This window comes from Puma concolor, chromosome B4 (assembly GCF_028749965.1).
Source record: "Puma concolor isolate L17-30 chromosome B4, mPumCon1.1.hap2, whole genome shotgun sequence".
Lineage (NCBI taxonomy): Eukaryota > Metazoa > Chordata > Mammalia > Carnivora > Felidae > Puma > Puma concolor.
The window spans coordinates 17,872,909-17,899,519 of NC_141673.1; the positions used below are offsets into that span (position 1 = coordinate 17,872,909).

Genomic DNA, 26,611 nt, shown 5'->3' on the forward strand with positions numbered 1-26,611 from the left:
ATTTCATATTAAAAAAAAGAGAATAGCATACAAAAAGAAGCAAAGCCTAGCAGATACTAAATACTGGAAAAACCAAGCACATGTAGACACTGTGAAATGACTGACTCAAAGCGAATAAAGCATATGTCCCAAGCATGGTCAAGTTCTAGAAGCATGCTTTTGTTTAAGACTGCTCATGACAGGGCGCCTGGGTGGCTCAGTCGGTTGAGCAACTCTTGGTTTCGGCTCAGGTCATGACGTCACGGTTTATGATTTTGAGCCTACACCGTCAGCACGAAGCATTGCTTGGGATTCTCTCCCATTCTTGCTGCCCTTCCCCCATTCACACGCATTCACATGTTCTATCAAAATAAATACACTTAAAAAAACAAAAGATTGCTCATGACCAAAGAACAATGACAAGTATTCATCTTTTCTAATGCTATCTTTGCCAATGAAAATAGCTGAGAGTAAGACCACCCTACTTATGGCCTCGACTATTTTAATTAATTGGGCTCATTAATAGTGAAAACTACTCTTTATATCATATTTAAAAAGTGTTACTTGAACAAATGACACAACAGTGAAAAAAAAGGCCAAAGAACTACAGGGGCGCCTGGGTGGCTCAGTCAGTTAAGTGTCCGACTTCGGCTCAGGTCACGATCTCACGGCTCATGGGTTCGAGCCCTGCATCAGGCTCTGTGCTAACAGCTCAGAGCCTGGAGCCTGCTTCGGATTCTGTGTCTCCCTGTCTCTCTCTCTACCTCCCTGGCTCATGCTCGCACTCTGTCTCTGTCAAAAATAAACTTTAAAAAAAAAGAAAAAACACCAAAGAACTACATACAGTTAAAACAAATTTGCTTGGTTTGAAGGAAAATGTGGAGGTTCAATTGACTGCTACACGCAACTGAACCAGCTCTTGCTAGAGGCAGAGATCGGACTGCCAGCAAGAACATCAGTTTCCCCTTGTGTCCACAGTAGCACGATAGCTAACGTATACGCTCATACAAATACTTTTAATAAAACTTCTGTCTGCAAAGAAAAAAACTGCATAAAAGTGTTCTTTACGTCAACTGTGTCCCAGTACATTCATTTATTAAATGCATCTAGGATGAGCTTTGTTGTAAAGGATCCAGGCTTTCCTGTACTACTGTCTGGAGTAGTAGTTTCTAAACAGGACACATGGTTTAATTATATTCAAATCTCAAAATAAGAAACGTATGAGTTTATTGGGCTTTTAACTCTGGATTCTTTAGCACCATTTACATTTTTACTCAGGACTTTTTTTTGAAAGGTAAGATCCCAACGAAGTTAGAAATACCGCTTCTCGAAAGATGTGTACATACATGTGTTATGAGTTACAATATAAAATGCGGACGGGGCGCCTGCGTGGCTCAGTCTGTTAAGTGGCCGACTTCGGCTCAGGTCATGATCTCGCGGTTTCTGAGTTCGAGCCTTGCATCGGCTCTGTGATGACAGCTTGGAGCCTGGAGCCTGCTTCGGATTCTTTGTCTCCGTCTCTCTCTGCCCCTCCCCCACTCGCACTCTGTGTCTCTCTCCCCTTCAAAAATAAATAAACATTAAAAAAAAATTTTTTTTTTAAAGGGGGGGTTGCCTGGGTGGCTCAGTAGGAAGGGCATGCAACTCTTGACCTCAGGGTCATGAGTTCAAGCCCCATGTTAGGTGTAGAGATTACTTAAGTAAATACATATTTAATAAATAAATAAAATAAAATGGGGACAGCAGTCAAAAAAAGACTGATGGGACGCCTGGGTGGCTCAGTCGGTTGAGTGTCTGGCTCTTGGTTTCAGCTCAGGTCATGATCTCGTGGTTTGTGGAGCTCGAGTCCCCCATCAGGCCCTGCGCTGACAGCATGTGGCCCGCTTGGGTTTTCTCGCTCTCTCTCCCTCTGCCCCTCCCCCTGCTCGCACTCTCTCTCTCTCTCTCTCTCTCTCTCTCAAAAAGAATTAAACTTAAAAAAAAAGAGAAGGAAAAAAAAAGACTGAAAACCAACAATTTACTCAATCATCGTGTAGGTGTGGAAACAAACCCTATGAGGTCAAGGAGTCTGCCACAGGCCTTCAGCTACTGGTTGACATGCAGCGGCAGGCAACAAAATCTGAAACCAGAACCCAATTAAGAGCTCTTCCTATTACACTTTTCTCATTAGTGCCAGCTGCTTAGGATACAAACTTGTGTAACTCCGTTTATATCTTCTCATTTTTAGACAGTGACTTCACTGCTTTCCTTTTATAAACACAAACATCAGTTCCAAATCGTCTCTGCGGTCTTCGCTCCGCAAGTTCTGCCTGCCTGCCTGCCTTCCTGCCTGCCTACCAAGGGCAGAGCCCTGTGCCAGTGACACTGAGTGGAGATCAAGCGCATCACCATGACCCCTACCCTCAGATAATGTCCACTCAGCTGGGGAGACCAACAGGTAAAGTACAAAAGGAATGCAATGTATATCATGGGATCAAAATAGAACCACATAGTAAAAACAAAATGAAATTACTGGAGAAAGGATTAAATGAGGATTTCACTTACATTGTCTTTGATATTACAGATTATTTTTGCATAACACTTATTGTTATCTCTTGATGGAATCGTCCATTCCAATGGCCAAAAGTAACTATGGTAAACCTAAAAAGATACAAACACAATTGAGACCCATTACCTTAAGAAACATGTTTGTCAAACACCCTGTGTGGTTTGAAAACACTGGAGGCTCTTTGATACTTACTTTCATTTAAGAATAAAATTCATGGAATAAACAGGAATTTGGTAGAAGGTAAATGACCTTAAACTTGTGGTTAAGCCTCTTTGCTATAAGCTCATCCCTTAATTACATCTCAACCTGAGAAGAATAAACCTTAAGTAATGATAACGACAAAGAGCAGACAAATGAGAGAAAGAAGCCAAGTAATTACTTGCTGTCTTCCATCAAAAAAAAAAAAGGAAAGAAAACCCCAACACTATCTTGTATAGAAATGACAACTTTGGGCAAGAAACAAGCAAGGTGCCAGGAACAATTAGAGCAATTATCTAGCTCCTTGCTTAATGCTTCCAAAGACATTTCCTCCTTTGGCATTATTCACCAAAGGAAGGAGAGAAGAAGAGAGGGAGGAAGATGAGAAGGTGGAGGGACGCAGATATTTTTATTGATGTTCCATAAACTTAAGTCTGGGTGACTACAGGGATTTGTTTTCCTCCTCCAGCTGCTACCCTCAATTCAAAATATATATGGTTGGCTACCTCTTAAAAACTTAACTGATTATGTAGCTATTGCAGTGTTCTTCAAGGTTGCAATGCAATGTGAATTTTTTTTTTAATGTGGGTTACAAAACTGAATATAGTGTCATAGTATCACACCAATTTTGCAGGGAAAAGATAATTAAAGAAATTACCCCAAATTGCTAGCAACTGCTGTGTTACAGACATTAATCTATGGGTAACTGTTTGCTATTTCCATTTTCAAAATTTCAACTGAAATGTATTACTTTTATAACGAAAAATGCAAATTCTAATAAAATGAAAGCCAAAGCCTGTCAAGAAATATGAAATATACATTAAGAACCTCAAATTTTAAGTACCTTTCAATAGAAATCTATCCTCAGAAAATAATCTAGAGAAATGGACAATGAATTATGAAGATGTTCATCATTCTATTTGTAATAGTGAAAGACTAGAAATAATGTAATAAAAGTATGGCTTAAATTATTGTATAGCATCCAAAAATGCAGAAGTCATTTTTTAAAATGCTGTTTTTAGGGGAAAATGCTCATGACCTAATATTAAATTCATATAACTTAATCACACTTCAAAAAAAAAATTAAGACATATGTACCTACAATTATACATGCACATATATATATACACTATATAAACACATAAATATTTTGAAAAACTAGAAGAAAATATGCCAAAATATTAATAGCAATGATCTCTTCTTGAATTAAAATTTCTTTACATTTTCCTAATTTTTCAAACTTCCTATAAGGATATACTATTTTTACAATCAGATGTTACTAACGTGATACTGATTAGATCAAGATATTACTACTGATGCATATAATAAGAAAAAGATTTAAGAGATTTAAAACAGACTTTTTTTTTTTTTTTTTTTTTTTTTTTCAACTTTTTTTCTTATTTATTTTTGGGACAGAGAGAGACAGAGCATGAACGGGGGAGGGGCAGAGAGAGACAGAGCATGAACGGGGGAGGGGCAGAGAGAGAGGGAGACACAGAATCGGAAACAGGCTCCAGGCTCTGAGCCATCAGCCCAGAGCCTGACGCGGGGCTCGAACTCACGGAGCGCGAGATCGTGACCTGGCTGAAGTTGGACGCTTAACCGATTGCGCCACCCAGGCGCCCCTAAAACAGACTTTTAAGGGGCGCCTGGGTGGCTTGGTCGGTTGAGCGTCCGACTTCGGCTCAGGTCACGATCTCACAGTCTGTGAGTTCGAGCCCCGCGTCGGGCTCTGTGCTGACAGCTCAGAGCCTGGAGCCTGTTTCAGATTCTGTCTCCCTCTCTCTCTGCCCCGCCCCTGTTCATGCTCTGGCTCTCTCTGTCTCAAAAATAAATAAACGTTAAAAAAAAAAAAATTAAAAAAAAAAACAACAGACTTTTATGTCATAAAATTTACTCTGATTTACAAATCTGGTCTTTTAGAAGGTTTTACTGGTAACTTTTTTCCTAAATGATTTAAAGCAGCAATCCCTTTGGGTAGCATTGTATACATACAAATAGCGTATTTCTTACGCATGTTCCTTGACTGTGGCAAAGTTACTAGAAGGTAATGATACAAAAATACCCAACTATTGTTATTAGAGTGGTAAAAATGTCGTTAATTTTTAGTTTTCTTCTTTGTATTTTCCTGTATTTTTCCTATTTCCAGCAATATTGTTTTAATAATAAAAAGAACTAGTTAAAGTGGTTTTAAAAAGCAGAAGGAAGGGCACCTGGGCGGCTCAATCGGTTAAGCGTCCAACTCTTGGTCTCGGCTCAGGTCATGACCTCACAATTCATGGGTTCAAGCCCCACATCGGCCCCTGCACTGAATGTGGAGCCTGCTTGGGATTCTCTCTCTCCCTCTCTCTGCCCCTTCCTCTGCTCTCTCTCTCAAAAATAAATAAAAAAAAAAAAAGTAGTCAGTCTGGGTCAACTGACAGAATTGGAAAATGAAAGGTAGATCTTAACCTTCCTAAAAAGGGTAACTATACAGTGGTTACTTAAGAAAATACCCTGTTCACGGGAAGCACACACTGAAGAATTCAGGAGTAAAAAGGCATTTAACTTACTTACCAAACGTGGAGGAAAAAATAATACACACAGACACACAGAAATAAAGAAAGAATACTAAAAGTTTATATAAAATAAGTGGGCAAAATGTTGACAGCACACGTCTGTATTATAGGTCTTTGTGCTACTTTTCACCCTTTCTGTATGCCTGAAATTACTTTTAATTTTGAATAAAAAGTAGTAGTAGCTTAACAGAGGAGGGTGTAACTTACCTCAATGTTTTCTTCCCCAAATTTCTCCACAGCCTTCTCCTCAGAAAGACCACAAGCACCATACTCCAAAGGAGTAAACACAGTTGTCGGAACATTTTCATAGTCACACTGGTTCAGAATGAAGAGAAGAGTTACAACAGGAGAAATTGTAACCCAAAAAAGGGTGTATGGCAAAAAAGGCTCAAACTTAGGAGGGGAAAGCAGACTAATAAATTTCTACCAAAAGTATGGGAAGTCAGAAACCCAAATATCAGACCTACTGTGCTGAGAACCATCAACTCATGTGATCATTTCAGGAAAGGTGTGAAACCTGGCAAGACCAGTCACGCCTGCTCCGTCCGTCAACCAACCGATGTCAACAAGGACGCACTGCTTCTCCCTTTATCAAGCAGCCAAAAACAATACGAGTGCACCCGACGCTAAGAGTCTCATCTTGGTGACAGGAATTAATAGACTTCTTTTGGGAAATCAATTAGGTAACGCCTATTAAGAGCCATAAAAACATTCTTTACCGTTGTGCCAAGAACCCCACTCTTAGCGTTCTATAATAATAATTTACCGTCTAGAAAAAGCTACATGCGTTAATGGAGCACTCTGCAGCACTCAACAGCGGCTGTCTCTTGGGATTAGCAAATCCCAAGGGCAAACAGGAAAGTGGTTCATACTCTCAGTGTATCATTATGCAGCCACTGAAGCGGGAATGAAGACTACAGAAACAGAAAAGGTTAGTGACAGTATTTCCAAAGCATATTTTATGATGTTAACAATGCAGATGACTAAAGGGTTCTGAAGTCAAACAAGTCTGTGAAGCGCTGGATTAAGCAAATAAACAGGTTTCTCTACTACTGATTTCTCAGAGCCTTCAGTATACAGATGTGAATTGTGGAAAAGGTATTATGTAAGTGCCAAACACGTTTGTAAATGCTAGTGGGTAAAAATCTACCAGTCACATCAGTACACAGAGGTGAGCCTAATAAGTAACATTCTGCATTTAAAATATTGGAAATTCAATTCTCAATTCTCATTCTTTAAAACCCTAGTGTAAAAATCTTTAAAATGTGTCTCCCTCTAGAAACAATAAATATAATTCTTTTTCTCTAAAAAGAGCATAAACCCTTGGAATTCTGAATCAAAAGTAAAGGTAGGGGCGCCTGGGTGGCTCAGTCAGTTGAGTGTCCAATTTCGGCTCAGGTCATAATCTCATGGTTCGGGTTCGTGAGTTCGAGCCCCGCATGAGGCTCTCTGCCATCAGCAAGGAGCCCGCTTCAGATCTTCTGTCCCCCCACCCTTCTCAAATAGAAATAAACTTAAAAAAAATAAAACAAAAGTGAAGGCAGACATCCACGTACAGCCATAATGGTATGCCAGGGACCAATTTACTTTCCTGCTGTCGACAACTAGACCACCAAACAGCAGGCGACAAACACTTCCAGACAAGGGACGACAGGCAGTGCGGGCCTGTGATCCCGACAGAAGGGAAACGAATGAGGCGAGCCTGGAGGTTTCTCTAGTTTGCTGCCCAGAGCACTTCCTGAGGACTGGGTGCAACAAGAGGGAAACCAAACAGAGCACAGCCGTATCTCTGAGTTACGGAGGCTGGAAGCTGCACGGCGGAGACCCCGAGGGCAGAGCTGCACAAAAAGAACTCTTGACATCTGCAGAGATTTGGGCTGAGAACTGATCTGTAAATGTGTCACAAGAGGGATTCAAGGGTGAGTAAAGAACCACGGGAGAGCAGTAAGCAGCAGGCCCCCAGAGCCTTATGGGACTGGAAATAGTTTCGGTTCCCTGGAGCCAAAGCAGAAAGAATTCATAAAGTAAGAGGAATGGGGTGGAGTTCTCCAAAAGGCATCAGTTTAGTGGTGGAACCAAATCAGCCCTAGATAAAAGGTGGTTATTGGCAGGCCCTAAAAAAGCTTTTAAAAGCAAGTTACAAAAGGATAAAACTAATTCCATGTACCTTAACAGGCTGTCAGAGCAAAACTGAACACCATATAAAGGAATTCAATAAAACCTGGCACCCAACAATGTAAAATGTTCAACATACAACGTCCACATCCTTCCAAATGAACAAGACATGCAAAGGAGCAAGAACATGTGAGCCAATACCAAGAAACATCAATGAACAGAAAGAGACACTGAAAAATAGATGACAGAATTAATAGAGGACATTAAATGAGCTACTATAAATATGTAGAGAACTGAGAAAAACATGAACTTCCCGAGGAGAGAAAAGGAAGACATTTTAAATAAAACTAGTAGAGATGAAAAAACCCAGTTGAAGCGCAAATTACACAATACAGAATTAATAGCCTAAGAAGTGGAGAAATCAGCAGACTTGAACTTGATCAGGCTCTCTAAGAAAATAATGCGCAGAAAGGGGTGGGGGGAAAGAACATGAAAAGAGCATCAGAGACCCACAGGATAATACTGAGTGAACCAACATTCATTAACTGGAGGCTGAGGGGAAAAAATAACTTGATGACAAAGGCAAACAGATAAATCCAAGAATCCTGACAAATCTTAAGCAGAATAAATATAAGAAAAAGCATGCCAAGACATACAATAATTTAGCAGTTAATTGCTAAAAAATCACTGATAACAAAAAAAATCTAAAGAAGAATAAAGATAACAATGATAGCATACTTCTGTTCAGAATCTATGCAACCAGAAATAGTAGGCAAATTGGTAAAATATTTAAAGAAACACAGTAAGTGTAGAACTCAATATTCAGCAAAAATATCTCCCCCCCCTCAAATGGAAGTAAAATAAACAACAACAACAAAAACCACCACCACCACCAACAAAGAGGAGAAAAGGAATTCACCAGGAGCAGACACACACTAAATAACTGTGAAAGGAAATTCTTCAGGCAGAAAAAGGTGTATCAGATGGAAATCTGCATTCACATAAAAAGACCAGTTTCTTCCGGGTTCCAAAATGCAGTTTCCAATCGACTTAAATGACCGTTGTGGCCTAGCCTGGAAAATGTAATCCTCGTTTCTAACACTCTTATCTGGAAAGCGTACTCGGTAGTTTTCACAACAACCAACTTAATGAACTTTTAAAGATATGTGTACTGTAGCTGCTCCAGAGTTTCCACAGAAAATATTTTATATAAATATATATATACAGGGGCGCCTGGGTGGCGCAGTTGGTTAAGCGTCCGACTTCAGCCAGGTCACGATCTCGCGGTCCGGATCCGTGAGTTCGAGCCCCGCGTCAGGCTCTGGGCTGATGGCTCAGAGCCTGGAGCCTGTTTCCAATTCTGTGTCTCCCTCTCTCTCGGCCCCTCCGCCATTCATGCTCTGTCTCTCTCTGTCCCAAAAAATAAATAAACGTTGAAAAAAAAAAAATAAAAAAAATATATATATATATACATATACACACACACACACACACACACACACACACACACACACACACATCTTTTAAGTAGTCTCCACACCCAACACAGGGCTTGAACTCATGACTCTGAGATCAAGAGTTGCATGCTCTACCAAATGAGTCAGCCAGGTGATCATAAAATATTTTATATTTACTATAAAACTGAGTTAACTAATAAAGTAGCACCTTAATAATAAAGATGCTGATGTTTACTCTTTATAAATTTCAAGTGTTTGAGAGCAATTCTAAAAAGATCCAAGAGAAAACAACGGTTCACTCTGCTGAAGTGCCCATCACACTGTGCTTTAAAGTTTGTACATGTATCTTACCAGTGGGCTTTTTTTTAAAAAAAAAAAAAAAAAAAAGGGCTTAGTGGAATATCTGTCATCCACAGGCTGACTCAGCTTTATAGTCTGTTCTCTATCAGTTTTTGAAATGATAAAAACTTTTTTTTCATTCCCTCATTTATGTTCCCTAAAGAATGGAATATTTAGTATTTAGTGGCAAATATTTTTAAGTTTTGAAAATGATGTTAATCATTATTAAGTGTTAAAAAGGTTCAGTTAAATTTTCCCGATGTATTTTCCACTTCATTTAGGAAAATTACACATTACAGAGGTGTTTGCAAATTGGTAGATTCTTTAAAAGTCTGGAGACTGGGGTGCCTGGGTGGCTCAGTTGGTCAAGCATCCAACTTTTGGTTTCGCCTCAGGTCACGGTCTCCCAGCTTCGTGGGGTTGCCCTGCATCGGGCTCAGCGCTGACAGCGCAAAGCCTACTTGGGATTCTCCTTCTCTCCCTCTCTCTCTGCCCCTTCTCCACTTGTGCTCTGTATCTCTCAAAACAAATAAATTAAAAAAAAAAAAAGTAAGGAAACATCATTCCTATCCCATCCCCTATTCTTCTATGATCTATACCTTCCAAATCTTCTTTCTTAGGCAATAAATCATCATGAGTAAGACAGCAGTACTACAGGGGCACCTGGGTGACTCAGTTGGTTAAGCGTCCGACTTCGGCTCAGGTCATGATCTCACAGCTGATGAGTTCGAGCCCCTTGTCGGGCTCTGTGCTGACAGCTCAGAGCCTGGAACCTGGAGCCTGGAGCCTGCTTTGGATTCTGTGTCTCCCTCTCTCTCTGCTCCCCCCCGACTCATGCTCTGTCTCTATCAAAAAATAAATAAATGTAGGGGCGCCTGGGTGGCTCAGTCGGTTAAACGTCCGACTTCGGCTCAGGTCGTGATCTCACAGTCCGTGAGTTCGAGCCCCGCATCGGGTTCTGTGCTGACAGCTCAGAGCCTGAAGCCTGTTTCAGATTCTGTGTCTCCCTCTCTCCGACCCTCCCCCATTCATGCTTTGTCTCTCTCTGTCTCAAAAATAAATAAAGGTTAAAAATAATTTTTTTAAAAAAAATAAATAAATAAATGTAAAAAAAAAAAAAAAAAAAAGACAGCAGTACTGGAGACTTCCATTTATGCTATGGCTGCCTACCAGCCTTGTGACTTTGCACAGTTACCTAATCTCCCTGGACTGTGTCAGCAATCTCCATAGCTGCCCTGAGGCTGAATGAGACAATGCATACAAAGCACTTAGCACATTACCAGGCATGTCCCAAGTACTCAAACGTCACACTCTGTCTCCTTTCCTCTGAACACTCTTGGGAAGCGATGAGGAATAGATGACAGCAATTTTGGAGGAAGGCACGAACACCCACAATTCAATCTGGGCTCTCTTAAAATCCCACAAGGGATTAAACTCAGCCAGGTGTTTATGTTAAGCTAAACTTTTCCATAGACAGCTGCTTCTTCGGGAGACAGGCAGGCATGGATTCCCTCACCTCTCTGATATGTGCTAAAGTTCTCACACACATTGGGCGAAATTAAAGGAATTATGCAGTTGCTTAAAAAAAAATATGTGATTTCCCCCAATACATTTAACCTTGATACCTGCTGGCATTTCGACTTTATTTACTACACTGATGAACAGACCAGTAAGATTTCAAACTCAGAGACCTGAGCAGCACCTGTTGATCTTCCTATTTGGTCAAGCATCTGTCTTATTATTAGACTACAGATAAGGAAAAAAACAAAAAAGAGTCTTTTAATTTTAACTTACATTAAATTCTGACGTTGATAAAAGCTTCTGGCCCTCTCAGAAAACACCTGCTCTACCGAGCAGAGGACAGAATACAGCACCACACCCACACATGGAAGGCTGTCTATGTCCAAAGCGGGTGCAAACATTCAGGAAAGGTTTTGAAGAGTTTTGTGCTACTTTTAACTTCAAATTTATTTAGGAGTAGATTTTTGTAAGTGCTCCCTTTGGTTATTGTTGGTATATAAAAATATCTCCACTTTAGGGAAACACAAAGACACAGGGTCAAGAGCAAATCAAATGCATCTCAAGCTATATCTGTAGATACGCTTTTCTCAGTTTACTGGTCAGTAACTGCAACAATGAACACAAAACAGGACTCACTCAAAGAAGCAGTTAAATGTACCCCAAACAGTAATATGAACCAGATGCTATACGTCCTGGATGATCAGACAATCTGGGATTCAAACTCTTTTTAGCCTCAATCCTGTTCATTTCAAAACATGAGGTCGTATTATACGACTATGCAAACTAACCCCAGGTGCACTGGGAATGCTTGTCACAAATTTGACAAGCTGTGTTCTTTGAGGTTTCTGTTCCCGAAACCAACATAAATCAACCCATGATGATATGTGCAAGAAAAATGGGTAGCGACTAAATTATTTACAATCTATGCTCCTGGAATCCTTTCAAAAAATTAATTAGGGAGGGAATGTTGGTAATGAGGAAGGCCATGCATGTATGCAGGCAGGGACTAACACAGGAAATCTCGGATCTTCATCTCAATTTCGCGGTGAACGTGCAACTGCTCCAAAAAATAAGCTTAAAAAATAATCAGAATATATTTATTCCTTCCATGACATCTAGTCCCATGAAACACACTTAAGAGTTTCAATTTCCTACAATGACTAAAAAAATCACTTTAAAACATTAATATAACACATTAAGCATTCCAAGAGCAGAAGACATATTTTTAGAAAGGACAAGGTAATAAAGCCTGAATTCTGGTTTAAGCAGCTCTGCACATGATTACCACCTAGATCCCCAAATCCCTGTAGAGCCTAGATAGGTGTCATAAAAAGATTTAGAAAATTATCCTGAAATTGGCAACAATGAAATTAGGGTAAAATCCAACTATTATGAGAATATGGAACACAATAATAGTGCTGAAACTTGATTAGTCAAGCTCATTTTTTCCCAGTGTGATTCCAGGAATGACAATTTTCATAACAAAGTCACAAAGACACAGCAGTCTTAACGATGTCTTGTTTGGAATACAGTTAATAGAGCACATGTAGGATGCCACCAGCAAGAGAACTAAATTATTCAAGACCTGGAAAACTTCACAGCTACCCCTAGAGAACTAGTGGTGTTACTAAAACCAGTATCAACAGGTGTCAGCCACAAGCTCACCTTGATATTGGAGCCAGCATAGAGCCTCTGAGCCAGCAGTCTCCCTGCCTGGATTGCTACTGGGGTGAGCTCGAGCTTCCCCTCCAATATATCGCCGATGGCATAGATATAAGGCACGTTGGTCTGCTCTTCATCTGTGACAGGTATTTTTCCAGTCCTGAAAATTCATTCAGTTAAAATCATCAATTACTCCTATTAATTAAGTGGAACAAAAAAATTCCCCTTTCTCCCAAAGAAGCCAAAATTGTGACTCTAGCAAAGGGCAGCATTCTAACGTATTATTTAAAAATACATACATATAGGGGCGCCTGGGTGGCGCAGTCGGTTAAGCGTCCGACTTCAGCCAGGTCACGATCTCGCGGTCTGTGAGTTCGAGCCCCGCATCAGGCTCTGGGCTGATGGCTCAGAGCCTGGAGCCTGTTTCCGATTCTGTGTCTCCCTCTCTCTCTGCCCCTCCCCCGTTCATGCTCTGTCTCTCTCTGTCCCAAAAATAAATAAACGTTGAAAAAAAAAAAAAAAAAAAAATTTTAAAAATACATACATACCTACATACATAAAATAAAATAAAAATAAATGAGTATTTTAAAAGCTTAGAGACAATTCTGGAATAAGAAAACTGTAAGAAAACCTGGGAGAAAACTACAACAGAGTGGTTAAGAATATGTGTATTCTAAACTATAGGTCTGTTAGTTGTCACCTCTATGATGTTGGGAGGGCTATTTAATATCTCTGAGCTTTATTTTCCCACCTATTAGTGCGAACAATAATAATGAGAACACTGTAAGAAGAAAAGGGATGCCACCAACTACCTTAAGGGGCTGTGAGGATTAAATGAAAATAGGTACAAAATATTCAGCACAACGGTCCACGGCTCACGGTAAGTGCAGAATAAGTGTTAGCTGCTTCCATTATATAAAATCTAAGCTTTGGACCCCCTGGAAATAGGCTAGCGTGTTTATTATGCTGGTGCAATATTTGGTCTGCTAAATCTTATTGGTGACCTCAACAATTCTGTCTACCCTAGTTAAAAAATAAGTAAAACAAAAATCCTCACACTAAGATTAGGAAGTCTCTTCTCCAGAATAGATGTTATTCCTAGAAGGGACAAAAACAAAACAAAACAAAACCACCTTTATTTTTTAGCTTCCAAGGCAGTTCCCATTCACAGCACTTGTTTCTGTTTGGCTGTAAGGAAGGTGATATTGGGAAATACCCCAGACAGCAGATAAGCAGATACCACTGAGTCTCAGTTATCTCCTCTACTGCTATAGGCCAAAGGATTTTAACTTCAACCCTTGCAAGTAAGTTTTTCATACTTGTAGCTGTCACTCGAAATGCAGTGACCACTCATCATCCTAAAACTTAGTAGCTCTCAACATGGTTCAGATCTACGTATTATTTAGTAAAGCTCAAAGCACATGCCTGCAATTAACTGGGGGGTTAGACTCTTTTATTCTATACACTGCACATTAAAGAAACAAACTGCAAGCCGCCCTATCTTCCACTTAGATTTTGAAAAGGAAAAAACAAAATAAAACAAAGAGAAAATACCAACGTGAGTGGCACTGAAGGAAGAGATCTCTAGGCTTAAAAAGGGAAATCTCCAACTATGATAAAAACTAACTCCAACAATCTAAAACTCCACTATTAATCAGTATTATCAACAACTGAAATAATATTCAGTAAGACACAATAAAATTTTCTTACTTGTCATTTATCTTTACCCCCACGGTTTCCAAGCCAAGTTTTCTTGTGCAAGCGTCTCTTCCTATTGCCAGCAATACCTGAAAAAGTATTAATATACCAGGTGAGTATGATTAAAAAGACTTCACGTAAGTTACTTAACCATTAAGCTACTCTGATTTCACTTTCCAGACCTGTAAAGAAATATTTCATTAAGAAAATAACGTAAGAGTCTATGGGGCACCCAGGTGGCTCAGCCAGTTAAGTGTCTGACTCTTGGTTCCAGCTCAGGTCACGATCTCAGTTTGTGGGTCTGAGCCCTGAACTGGGCTCTGCACTATCAATGGACAGTGCAGAACGTGCTTGGGATTCTCTCTCTTTGCCGCCCCCCCCACTCTTTCTCCCTCAAAATAAATAAACTTAAAAAAAAATGCAAGAGTTTAAGCAAATTAAAACAAACAAACAAACAAAAAATCCCTTGAACAGGATATAGCAGAAATCCTCATCCATTGATTAAGGAAAAAAGTTGGCAATTCCTTTATAAATCTAGTGAAGTTTAGAGACAAAGACAACATAGCCTATGACTGAATTAAGTTTTTTTTTTAAGATTTTTTTTTTTTTTTCTAAATGTTTATTTTTGAGAGAGAGGGACAGAGTGCAAGCAGGGGAGGGGCAGAGAGAGAGGAAGACACAGAATCCGAAGCAGGCTGCAGGCTCTAAGTTGTCAACACAGAGCCCAATGCGGGGCTAGAACTCACCAACGGTGAGATCATGACCTGAGCCGAAGCTGGAAGCTTAACTGACTGAGCCACCCAGGCACCCCTTAAGTTTTGTTTTTCTTTTTTAAATTTTTTTTTTTTTTCAACGTTTATTTATTTTTGGGACAGAGAGAGACAGAGCATGAACGGGCGAGGGGCAGAGAGAGAGGGAGACACAGAATCGGAAACAGGCTCCAGGCTCTGAGCCATCAGCCCAGAGCCCGACGCGGGGCTCGAACTCACGGACCGCGAGATCATGACCTGGTTGAAGTCGGACGCTTAACTGACTGCGCCACCCAGGCGCCCCTGTTTTTCTTTTTTAAAGTAGTGAGCTATGAAGATAAAATTTTGAAGGACAGAGAAGTTCTACTTCATTTAAAAAGGATGTCTTGGGGCGCCTGGGTGGCACAGTCGGTTAAGCGTCCGACTTCAGCCAGGTCACGATCTCACGGTCCGTGAGTTCGAGCCCCGCGTCGGGCTCTGGGCTGATAGCTCAGAGCCTGGAGCCTGTTTCCGATTCTGTGTCTCCCTCTCTCTCTGCCCCTCCCCCGTTCATGCTATGTCTCTCTCTGTCCCAAAAATAAATAAACGTTGAAAAAAAAAAAAAAATTTTAAAAAGGATGTCTTTTGGGGCGCCTGGGTGGCTCAGTCAGTTAAGTGGCCAACTTCGGCTCAGGTCACGATCTTGCGGTCCGTGAGTTCGAGCCCTGCGTCGGGCTCTGTGCTGACCGCTCAGAGCCTGGAGCCTGTTTCAGATTCTGTGTCTCCCTCTCTCTCTGCCCCTCCCCCGTTCATGCTCTGTCTCTCTCTGTCTCAAAAATAAATAAACGATAAAAAGGATGTCTTTTTATAGCTATTTGACAAATGATATTTTTTTTTTTTAATTTTTTTTTTTCAACGTTTATTTATTTTTGGGACAGAGAGAGACAGAGCATGAACGGGGGAGAGGCAGAGAGAGAGGGAGAGAGAGAGGGAGACACAGAATCAGAAACAGGCTCAGGCTCTGAGCCACCAGCCCAGAGCCCGACGCGGGGCTCGAACTCACGGACTGTGAGATCGTGACCTGGCTGAAGCCGGACGCTCAACCGACTGCGCCACCCAGGCGCCCCGACAAATGATATTTTTAAGTTACATGGAAGAAAATTTGAAGCCATCCCTATCCCAAAACAAATTATAATATCACAAGCAATACAGATGTCTTAGAATAGGAACATAATCAGGTTTTGAAAATAGAAAGCAGCCATTACATGTACCCAGCAAATATCCAAATATCCAATAAGCACATTATTTGCTTTCTAATAAAGGGCTAACCTGGGTCCATTCCTTACCGTATTATACTCTCCTTCAATGGTTTCACCACCACTGGTGGACTGGGCTACCACCCTGAGTCGGCCTGGTGTCCCTGCTTCAATTTGTTCAACCTATAAAAGTGACAAAGTTTTACTCCACAACAAAGACCTGTATCAACTCCCTCCTATCAGGTTGACCCAAAGTGAAAACACAAAATCTGGCATGAGAGGTCTTTCATGTCCCACCCCCCTCACCATAACATCATTAGGACAGTAAGAGATTTTTCTATTTTATCCCCCTTTTTCTTGCCGCTTAATGTTTGCTAGAGGGGCTTTCTTTCCAATAGTTCCCAAACAGAATAAAATTCAAAGAGAAAAAAGTGGGAAAGGAAAAAGCCAGAGAAAGCACACTACAATCCCTAAAACACAGCTAATGACGTCGCTTTTCCCAGGCTCCTCTCTGGTAACTCACCCAGAGCCCTCAATCCCCTGGAGAGCCACTACTGCTCAAATTCAGAGATTGTCTTCTGGCTACAGACGTTCAGCTTTGTCAACAAAGAACAGACACTGGAGTAGATCAAAATGATACAGGTAAACAACCAGAAAGCCCTAAAAAGCATAGTGAGCAAGGAGGTACGTTTATAAGGACGAGGGGTGGTCTTCGTTGTTCAAGATGTAGGGAAGAACAAGCAAGCCCCGGAACGTGCACTATGCCAGATGAGATTAAACATACCAGCTCACCACTCCTGGATGTCAACAATAACCTTCAGACTGCGTTGCAACAAATGAAAACCCTTATCACCTAGAGGCTTCTGCAAGCCTGCAGTTAACCTTGGTCTCTGCACTGGCAGCAAATCATGGGTTCCTGTAAAATATTTACTGGGAGAAACTCATAAAGTCACCTGCAATTTCTACTCTACCTTTTAAATGCAACCACTCTGCATGGGAAAATGGTCAAGGGTCATTTTACTTTCACCATTAATAAGTAGCAAAAATTTCCTTCTCAAATTCCTTCCTTCTTACATAGTTAAGCCCATCTGAACATACCGAAAATGTCTTTCGTAGTTAAGCTATAATCTAATCTTTGGAGAAGAGCTGCATTAGTCAGATTACCTGCATTAGCTCAGATTTACCTAAAAATGATAAGGGCCTCATCTCACCTCTAATTCCTTCCTGCCTCACTCACTTTTGTGTTCCAGTTAGGCTTTTTCTATGTCTACGACAATTTCTGCATTTAGAACGACTTTATTCCCCACTATCTCTGTGCACATCACACAATGCGCTCTCACCTTCCTCCCTGCCAAAGGCCGCTTCTATCAGGTCACCGAATAACACAGCATGTGTTCACCATGACCCAAGGAGATCAGCGACACCTTGGTAACCAGGTAAAATGTTAATATGCACAGACACAGGTTTATTTCACTAGGGGATAGTCTATGAGATTCTCAAAAGGGCCCACAACTCTCCAAATGTTAAGACATTATAAAGGAATGGTCAATTCACCTTCAACAAAGGAGGCAAGAATATGCAATGGGAAAAAGTCTCTTCAACAAATGATGTTGGGAAAACTGGACAGCTACGTGCAAAAAAAAAAAAGAAAAGGAAAGAAAAGAAACGAAACTGAACCACTTTCTTATACTATACACAAAAATAAACTCAAGATGGATTAAGGATCTAAATGAGAGAACTGAAACCATAAAAATCCTAGAAGACAATACCGGCAGTACTTTCTATGACATCAGCCACAGCAATATCTTTCTAAGATATGTCTCCTAAAGCAAGGGAAACAAAAATGAAAATAAACTATTGGGACTTTATCAAGTTAAAAACCTTTTGGGGGCACCTGGGTGGCTCAGTTGGTTGAGTGTCCGACTTCAGCTCAGGTCATGATCTCACAGTCCATGAGTTCGAGCCCCGCGTCGGGCTCTGTGTTGACAGCTCAGAGCCTGGAGCCTGCTTCGGATTCTGTGTCTCCCCCTCTCTCTGCCCCTTCCCCACTCACACTCTGTCTCTCAAAAATGAATAAATGTTGAAAAAAAATTTTTCTTAAATAAATAAAAAATAAAAACCTTTTGCACAGACAGCAAAGGAAAACAATCAACAAGACTAAAAGACAACCTACTGAATGGGGGAAGATATCTGCAAATGACATACCTAATACAGGGTTAGTATCCAAAATATATACTGAACTTATTAAAAAAATAAAGAATTTATGCAACTCAATACCAACAAAAAAATCCAATTAAAAAATGGACAGAAAACATGAACAGACATTTCTCCAAAGACATCCACGTGGCCAACAGACACAGGGAAAGATGGTCAACATCACTCATCATCAGGGAAATGCAAATCAAAACCACAATCAGATATCATCTTACACCTGTCAGAATGGCTAAAATCAAAAAACATAAACACGCGTTGGCAAGGATGTAGGGAAACAGGAACCCTCATGCATTATTGGCGGGAATAGAAACTGGTGCAGCCATTCTGGAGGAGCCTTAAAAAATTAAAAACAGAACCACTGGGGCACCTGGGTGGCTCAGTCAGTTAAGCGTCCGACTCTTGATTTCAGTTCAGGTCATGGTCACAGGGTCGTGGGACCAAGCCTCGCCTTGGGCTCTGTGCTGCCAGTGAACCCTGCTTAAGATTCTCTCCCTTTCTCTCTCTCTCTGCCCCTCCTCTGTTTGCACTTTCTCTCGCTCTTTAAAACAACAACAAAAAAAAAAGCTAAAGAAAAAAACAGAACTACCATATGTGATGCAGTAATTGCACTACGAGGTATTTGCCCAAAGAATACAAAAACACTAATGCAAAAGGATATACGCACCCCTATGCTTATCGCAGCATCATTTACAACAGCCAAATTACAGAAGCAACCCAAGTGTCTATCGGTAGATGAATAAAGATGTGGTTTATATAAAAAAATGATTACTCAGCCATAAAAAAGAATGAAATCTTGCTACTTGCAACAACACAGATGCTAAGCGAAATAAGCCAGTCAGAGAAAGACGAATACCACATGATTTCACTCATATATGTAATTTAAGAAACAAAACAAATGAACAAAAGAAAAAAAACAGATGAACCATGGGGCACCTGGGTGGCTCAGTCGGTTAAGCATCCAACTTTGGCGCAGGTCATGATCTCACAGTTCGTGAGTTTGAGCCCCGCATCGGACTCTGTGCTGACAGCTCGGAGCCTGGAGCCTGCTTCAGATTCTGTGTTTCTCTCTCTCTCTCTGCCCCTGCCCTGCTCACACTCTGTCTCTCTCTCTCTCTCAAAAATAAACATTAAAAAAAAATTTAAAAAAAAAAAAACAAAAAACAACAGATGAACCAAGAAACAGACTCATAACTACAGAAAACCAACAGAGGGTTACCAGAGGGGAGGTGGGTGGGGGATGGGTGAGATAGGTGATGGGGATTAAGATCACACTTCTCAGAGTACTTAAGTGGCTCAGTCGATTAATAGTCCAACTCTTGACTTCAGCTCAGGTCATGATGCCAGGGTCAAGAGATCGAGCCCCAAGCTGGGTTCCATGCTGAGTGCGGGGCCTGCTTAAGATTCTCTCTTTCCCCCTCTGACCCTCTCCCCTGCTTGTATGCTCTCTCTCTCTCAAAACAAAACAAAACAAAACAAAAACACAGAACACACTTCTCATGAGCAGTGAGTAAAGGGTGGAAGTGTTGACTCACTGTATTGTACACCTGAAACTAATGTAACACTGCATGTTGCCCTGCATGTTGGCATTAAAAATAGACATCATAGAAGCAGATGTTACTTTTCCATCGCACAACTTGTATGTACAGCTGTTTCCTAACCACAGCCCTAAGGCAAATGTATCACATGTACTTCTACTCCCTAAAAGACATCTCCAGGAATCAAGTAGCAGTAACTTCCAGGACCTGTGCTGCTTCACCCTCACAACAGTATTAGACTTACTCTGTGCCAGGTACTGTTCTAATTACTTCCTAAGTGTCAGCTAACGCAATCTTCACAAGAACTCTGAGATAGCTGCTGTTATTATCCTAATTTTATGGAAGAAACTGAAGCTCAGAGAGGTTCAATAATTTCCCCAAAGACATACAGCAAGAAAATGGTAGGACAGTATTGAAAGTAGGTCATTCTCATCCCAATGCTCGAACTCTTACCAACATGAAGCGATTCTTAACATGGTCACCCAAAGGGCCTAAGTTAACCCACTGAGCAAATGACAGCCAAAATTCCTTAACTTTAACACAGCAGTCTCATCCTTACCTGCACTAAAGGAAACTCATCTATTAGAGATATGAGAAGTGATTGATTTTCTCACTTTTATATATCAAAATACTTGTGATGGTGTTAACAATTCCCAATGTAACTTGGCATATTTTTCCACCTTTTCAAAAGGAGACTAAATAAGCAGAAAAAAAAAGGGGGAGCCTATGTAACAAATTTAGATAATCATTTTCAGAGAAGCCAGAATAATGCAGTGTATCTGTTGACTACATGGTACACAAGGACAAATTTCTCATGAAGAACATTTAAAAATCAGCCGAGTCTTGAACTCTTATTTCAATCACTGGTGTGTACAAAGAAACAAAGGATAACAGACCAAAGATTATAAAGTGAAGGAATGTATGAAGGGAAACATTAAACAGAAGAGAACTAAAAGTAAGAAGGGTGAGATGAGAATAAAGAAATTACTGAGCTGCAGAGAAGAACAAAGCTCTCCAGGTGGCAGTGGGTACAAGTTCATATAGCAACATCACAGCTGAGAAACTGCAGCACTCCCGATGGTTTAGACCGCAGAAGGAACGCTTCCATCACCTACCCCAACCCTCTCTCTCCTGCCTAAACAGGAGTATGAAACCAACAAACCTACCAGCAACCCCACTTACTTTTATTGGTATGAACTGTTTTATAAACTTGACACCATGTTCTTCCATATGTTCGCCAATTTTGTTGGCCATGTCCTGGTCAAATCCTCTCAGGAGAATGGATCGTACCATAACAGTGACATCTAAACCGATGCCAGCAAGAAATCCAGCACATTCCAAGGCGACATACGATGCTCCAACCACCAGGGTCTTACCCGGGCAATAAGGTAAGGAGAAAAGATCATCACTGAAAAGAAATTTAAAAAAAAAAAAAAAGTGGGGGGGTGGGGAAGAAAAGAAAGAAATTGAAAATGTTCCTATGTGAGTAATGACTGAATCAAAGTAAATATTTTTGCTTTAAGAATACACTTTTAAAAACTAAAAACATTCAATTGGCTACATACATAATCTATGAAAACTATTTACAAGGGCTTAGACCCAGTTCCTTTCTTGCCACTCAGTTGCTCAGGGAGCAGCTCAAGCTGCCCATAGCCAAACACAGTCTCCGAGGTGGAAGATCTATCCAGAACACGAATCAGCAAGAGAGGAGTAGGGGAAAACTTCCAACATAACTGTTTTGTCATATAAAAACCAACTATAAAGAGTAAAAGCTGACAAAATCTTTGAGCCAAGTAAAGAATACACGAGACATGAGAGGGATCACAAAAGCATTTTTAGGAAATGAGTTTTTTTTTAAATATGAGAAGGAAACCCATCCAAGATGGAGAAGACAACAGTCGCCATCTGAGCTGCCCCTGTATGAGGTGCAAAGGAAAAAAAATCACATACCCTTCCCGAAAAAGGGACTGAGAAGAAATAATGTGTAACATGAGCAGAAACTCCTCAGCAGAAAGCATCCAAGAGGACACATTTGGCAACTATAGTATGTTAACACATTTACAAAACATGCTCACACATGTATAAATTTCAAACAGAAGTTTCAATATAAGTATGTATTTATATGTTAACAGTGATGTTAAGTGGGTGGTAAGAAAGACCCATGTTTATAGTTTTGAACTTTTTAAATGTTCTCTTGCATAAAAGAATTTTTTCCCTTCTGTTTTTCCCAGGCCCCTGTCCCTTTGGGCAGAAACACAGAAATTAAAAAAATTAAAAAAATTAAAAAAAATTTTTAAAAAACCCCGGAAGTTCTAGGAAATGGACTAAATGGGTTTGAAGAAAACAACTGAAAAGTAGAACTCAACAACAGGTGCCTCCTCGTCTCCCTCCGGTGCCCCCTCACCTGCTGATGCAGAACTCTTTGTCACCAGGGATGCCCAGATACCGTGGCCTCTCGCCAGTAGCAATGAGAAATTTCTCTGCTGTATAAATTTTTTCTTTGCCTTTGTTATTTGTTGCCTACAAAGAAACCAAGTGCCAACTTTTAATAAGCTAGTGTTCGTTAAAATTGTAGTTATAGTGAACAGAGGCCATTCGCCACATTATCCAATTTGATCCTCATAAAAATTTGGTAACACGTACTAAGGCTCTAAGAAATTAACGGACTTATTCAAAATCATAAGGCTAATAAGTGGCAGGGCCAAGACTCAGATCCAGGTAATCTGGCCCCAAATCCAGTATTCTTACACTGCCACAACCACACGGAAAAGGCCCATAAGAAGATGTGTCTGCAAAATCATCCAACTGGACAGTTTGGGTCACAGTGGCTTTTACTTTTATCGAGACAATCACTTTCTCTTTTCCTCCCCTACCCCTCACAGAAGTTCAAGACAAACAAACAAACATTAGCTCCTCAGGGTGTCGCACAATTACCTTAATCCTATGAGGACCTACAAACTGGCCGTATGCATTCTCATAGGTCACTTTTCTCTCCCGCAGAGCGACCCGGTAGCCCCAGTTCAGGGAGCCGATGTAATTCTGTACAGCTTCTGTCATCTTATCCCAGTCATGTTTAACTGCACAAGAAAATAACACAAAATGTTTTTAGCTTTTCAATCGCCTGGCGAAGATCACTTCTCAGGAACTGTTCGCATGGGTTACAAAGGGCAGACCTTTTTGTCTAAAACAGCAGGGTCCTTCATTTCAAACACATAAACATCCTTTTCAAGCTCAAATATTCTTTCCTTTTTTAGAAAACTACCATACAATTACATAATGTCAGGCTTCCTGGAAATTCTTAAAATAACCACGCATAATAACTAAAATAACCATGCATAATCCTTTTTACTTCTTTAGAAATGAACGGGAATTTTACTTTGATTGTAAATACTGATTGCTGGGGTAATGGTGAAGCCTGGAGGATTCTCTACCCTGTAACAACCCCCAAGGGATCTTGATGTAGTCTGGAGTCACTAAACTGGTAACAGTGTCTAAACCAGAGGCTGGTACACAAAGGCAAATTAAGGCCCCACAGTCAAATGCAGCCCATCACCTTTTTTATAAGCAGTTTTACTAAAATACACCAACGATCGTTTATTTACACGTTGTCTAAGGCTTCTTTTGCGCTATGATGACAGAGCTGAGTAGTTGTGACAGATCAGTAGGTCCCATGAAACCTAAAATATTTACTGTCTGGCCCTCTATAAAACAAGTTTGCTGACCCTTGATATCGACAGAGAATTTTGAGAGTCTGTCTCACTGTCCCCCCAAATCTCTCCCTCACCAAAGAGAGGACGATTTTTAAATTCTATTATAAAATGAATCGTTTGAGTCAGGCACAAATATACTGAACTTCAATGCATAAAAATCAATCATTTACTAATTAATACCTCACGAATAACAAGGAAAAAAATAGGATACATAGAAAATATACTCTGGTGGTAGGATGAAGACAGATTCCAGGAAAGCTGCGGTTTAGAAGGAAGGAAAAGAAAACCAACATATACTGAGAGACTGTCATGGAAATGAGGAGTCTCAATCTTAGATTCAGGGTTAAGTAGCTTGACCACATAGGAGGTGGTGAACCAAGTCTACGAGACACAATGGCCAGCGTCTGGAATCGGGAATGACAGCACAAAAATTGGTTTGTGGCCTCCTAGAGAACAGATCATCGGTGTTCGTTTCACAGAACCGTAAAATGTTAGACTTTGGGAGATCAATTCAACTTAAAAGGACAGTGACTGCAGAAGCCACTGTGACTGCAGTTCTAAGAGGACTAGGTGCGGGGCGACGGGAGTGGGGGACGCTGCCCACCTGCCCATCTGGCCTCCACCTAGCAACACCAGAAAAAAGACGATAGAGTTCACTTCCGGTTTCTCCACTAGGAATGGAACAGAATAGTAACTCTGCAATGATCTTGCTTTCTTTGTAATGATAATGGGATCCTCAAATACTTAATGTTTGAAAGGCAGATTTAATTCTTGAGCACAGGGAACTCAAATTGATAAATCTAAAATATATAAAGCAAAGAAATCTTCCAGAAAGGACCAATTCATCCAGTTTACATGACTGGGCTCCAGGTTTGTTTGTTTGTTTTTGTTTGTTTAAAGGCCTGAGGCTTTCTCTGTACGTTCTCAGTTCAGAGCTTTAGGAAAAGGGCAGATCACACAGAGTCCTGGATGTGTTACTCCCCCTACCCCTGTCCCAGGCAGATTCAGCTATGCTGCCTGGTCCAGGTCCCTTTCCTCCTCCACCATGCCTGGAGCCATCTGCAGCTTCAGAGAAGACAACCCTCCCAGACAACTAGAGCGCTGTTCTTTGGTCAAGGACGTGAGATTAGATAGGTTTCTAGTCAAAAAGTGTAAAATGAGCCTTCACACTTCATCTGTGGGAACAGGGATCAGCAGCCTCTAGGGGGTTCCCATTTGAAAAATACACCTCCAAGTTTCTTTCTCGCTCTAAGATCTAATGACATAAAGTAACGTTTGTTTAAATCCACTATATTCCTCATCACAACCATTTTCAAAGGAGGGAGGTAATTTACTGCTGCCTCAGTGGTAGACTCTGGCAGGCACAGAAGGCCTCTCCCACCAAGCCCAGCTCTGGTTCCTTCTGCTAGGCCACAGCAAGCTTCAGAGGTCCCAAGGCTTCATGAGAAAATTGAAGATAACAGAATAAACAAACCGCTGGGTTTCCATTTACCAAGAGTAAAGGGATTTAAATACAGGGCACAGCTCTCATCAAACACGTTGGGATTGCTGCTGCTAACAAATACAAGAGGAGTAAGGCATTAAAAACAGAAAAGTATGTATTTCTAACGTTAAAACCTGGAAAGGGGGAAGAAACACAAAAGTAACACTGTTAACGTAGCTGAATAAATAATTTCTTTAAAGAGAGACAAATAAAACAACTTTGATCTGGTCCAACTTTTAAAACCCCATGAAATTCAGGGAGCTTTTACTGGTTTTAACGTATGGATCTGGACCATGCTACTAGTGACTCTTTATTACCTCAGTGGCTACACATTTATTAGTTCTTTATTATGTAACTTAGAAATAAACTCAACATAAATAAGCATAGCCAGTCCTTATTGTTACATGACAGCTACAGAGATATTCTTTTGCTGGAAAGATCCGCCAATTCACCAAGTTCTATTCCACCATCCACCTGGTTACTGAATTTATTAGAATGAACTCACTTGGCCCTGTTAACAAAAATCCACATTCAGCAGAGGCCTGTACTTAACTCTTATCTTTTTAAGATTCTAAAGACCCACCCGCTATATATACTTCCTACATTTTTAAATTAAGAATTCTGTTCCAATGACTTCATTTTTCTTAAGAGTTGACAGTTTAAAGCTAACATCAATTAGTACAATATACCAATTTGAGTACTAGACCCCTGTGTGAATGAATAAAATTTGTGTGGTTGAGTCGTATAGCTCCCCGGCACTGTTTTTACCTAGATTTAAGGGACAGATAGCATCCACTACGTAGATAACAGTACATGGAAATTATAAAGCTGCGTCAATCAAAATTTGCTCGGAACAAACTTACTTTTTCCAACAAATTCTAGACTTTTTCAGATTAATATTCCTGTTACGTGTCCTCTTTAAGAGGAAACTAACTTCGTTCAAATATACAACTTCCTTTAGTATCTGTAAAGGTTTTCCTACAAATCAGTAACCAAAGAACCAAGTGCTTGCCAAGTGCTTGCCAGGGTCTACTCTAATTTATTGAAACCCTGAACAGAAGAATTAAAAGCAGCAAGTCCAGAGGAAAGGACAGAAACTAATGTTTGCTGAGTGGCAGCTATTTTACCACACTACTGTATCCAATCCTCATCACAGGCAGTAAATGGCAAAGTCACAAGTTGTGCCCAGGTCTACCTACGACAATAACCCACCTTTAACGCTGTCAGGAAGGCTAGGGTAAAGGAAAGACTACGTGACACCACTTCAATCACATTACCCATCCTCCCTCTGGGCTCCCAGGGTACTCGGTCTGTACAGCGATGACGTTAGTGCATGAGTGATTAACAGAATCTGCATGCTAACAGAATTTGTATTATTCATCTCAATTTCCCCAGCACGGACTCACCTGCAAATAGTGGACGCTCGACAATAAGATTATATGACTTTATCAGCAGAATTTCTAAAATTTCTAAAATGTCTACTAAGAAGTCTAATAAATTAACTGAAGGGAGACCCTCTTATGAACCAGGTACATTAAAAGCAGGCTCGTCCCCCTTGCCCATCACGTGACACGCGTTTGTGGGGAACCTGGTGCCAAACCATTCGTAAA

At 40.6% G+C, this 26,611-nt stretch overlaps 1 protein-coding gene across 5 annotated transcripts in view; it reads right to left on the reverse strand.

Annotated features, from left to right (window-relative positions):
• The window catches only part of TXNRD1 (thioredoxin reductase 1), a 105,101-nt gene that overhangs the window by 49,162 nt on the left and 29,328 nt on the right, over positions 1 to 26,611 (reverse strand). For all 5 annotated transcript variants that reach the window (XR_015253384.1, XM_086712491.1, XM_025926656.2 and 2 more), the window contains 8 exons: positions 22,743 to 22,885; positions 22,213 to 22,328; positions 20,991 to 21,216; positions 16,150 to 16,242; positions 14,088 to 14,164; positions 12,381 to 12,537; positions 5,491 to 5,598; positions 2,524 to 2,619 (listed from right to left, as the gene is read on the reverse strand). Coding sequence is in view for 4 of the 5 variants with exons in the window: in XM_086712491.1 (XP_086568617.1) it covers positions 2,524 to 2,619; positions 5,491 to 5,598; positions 12,381 to 12,537; positions 14,088 to 14,164; positions 16,150 to 16,242; positions 20,991 to 21,216; positions 22,213 to 22,328; positions 22,743 to 22,885 (1,016 nt within the window). In the remaining variant the exon portion in view is untranslated. The remainder of the gene's footprint in view (positions 1 to 2,523; positions 2,620 to 5,490; positions 5,599 to 12,380; positions 12,538 to 14,087; positions 14,165 to 16,149; positions 16,243 to 20,990; positions 21,217 to 22,212; positions 22,329 to 22,742; positions 22,886 to 26,611) is intronic.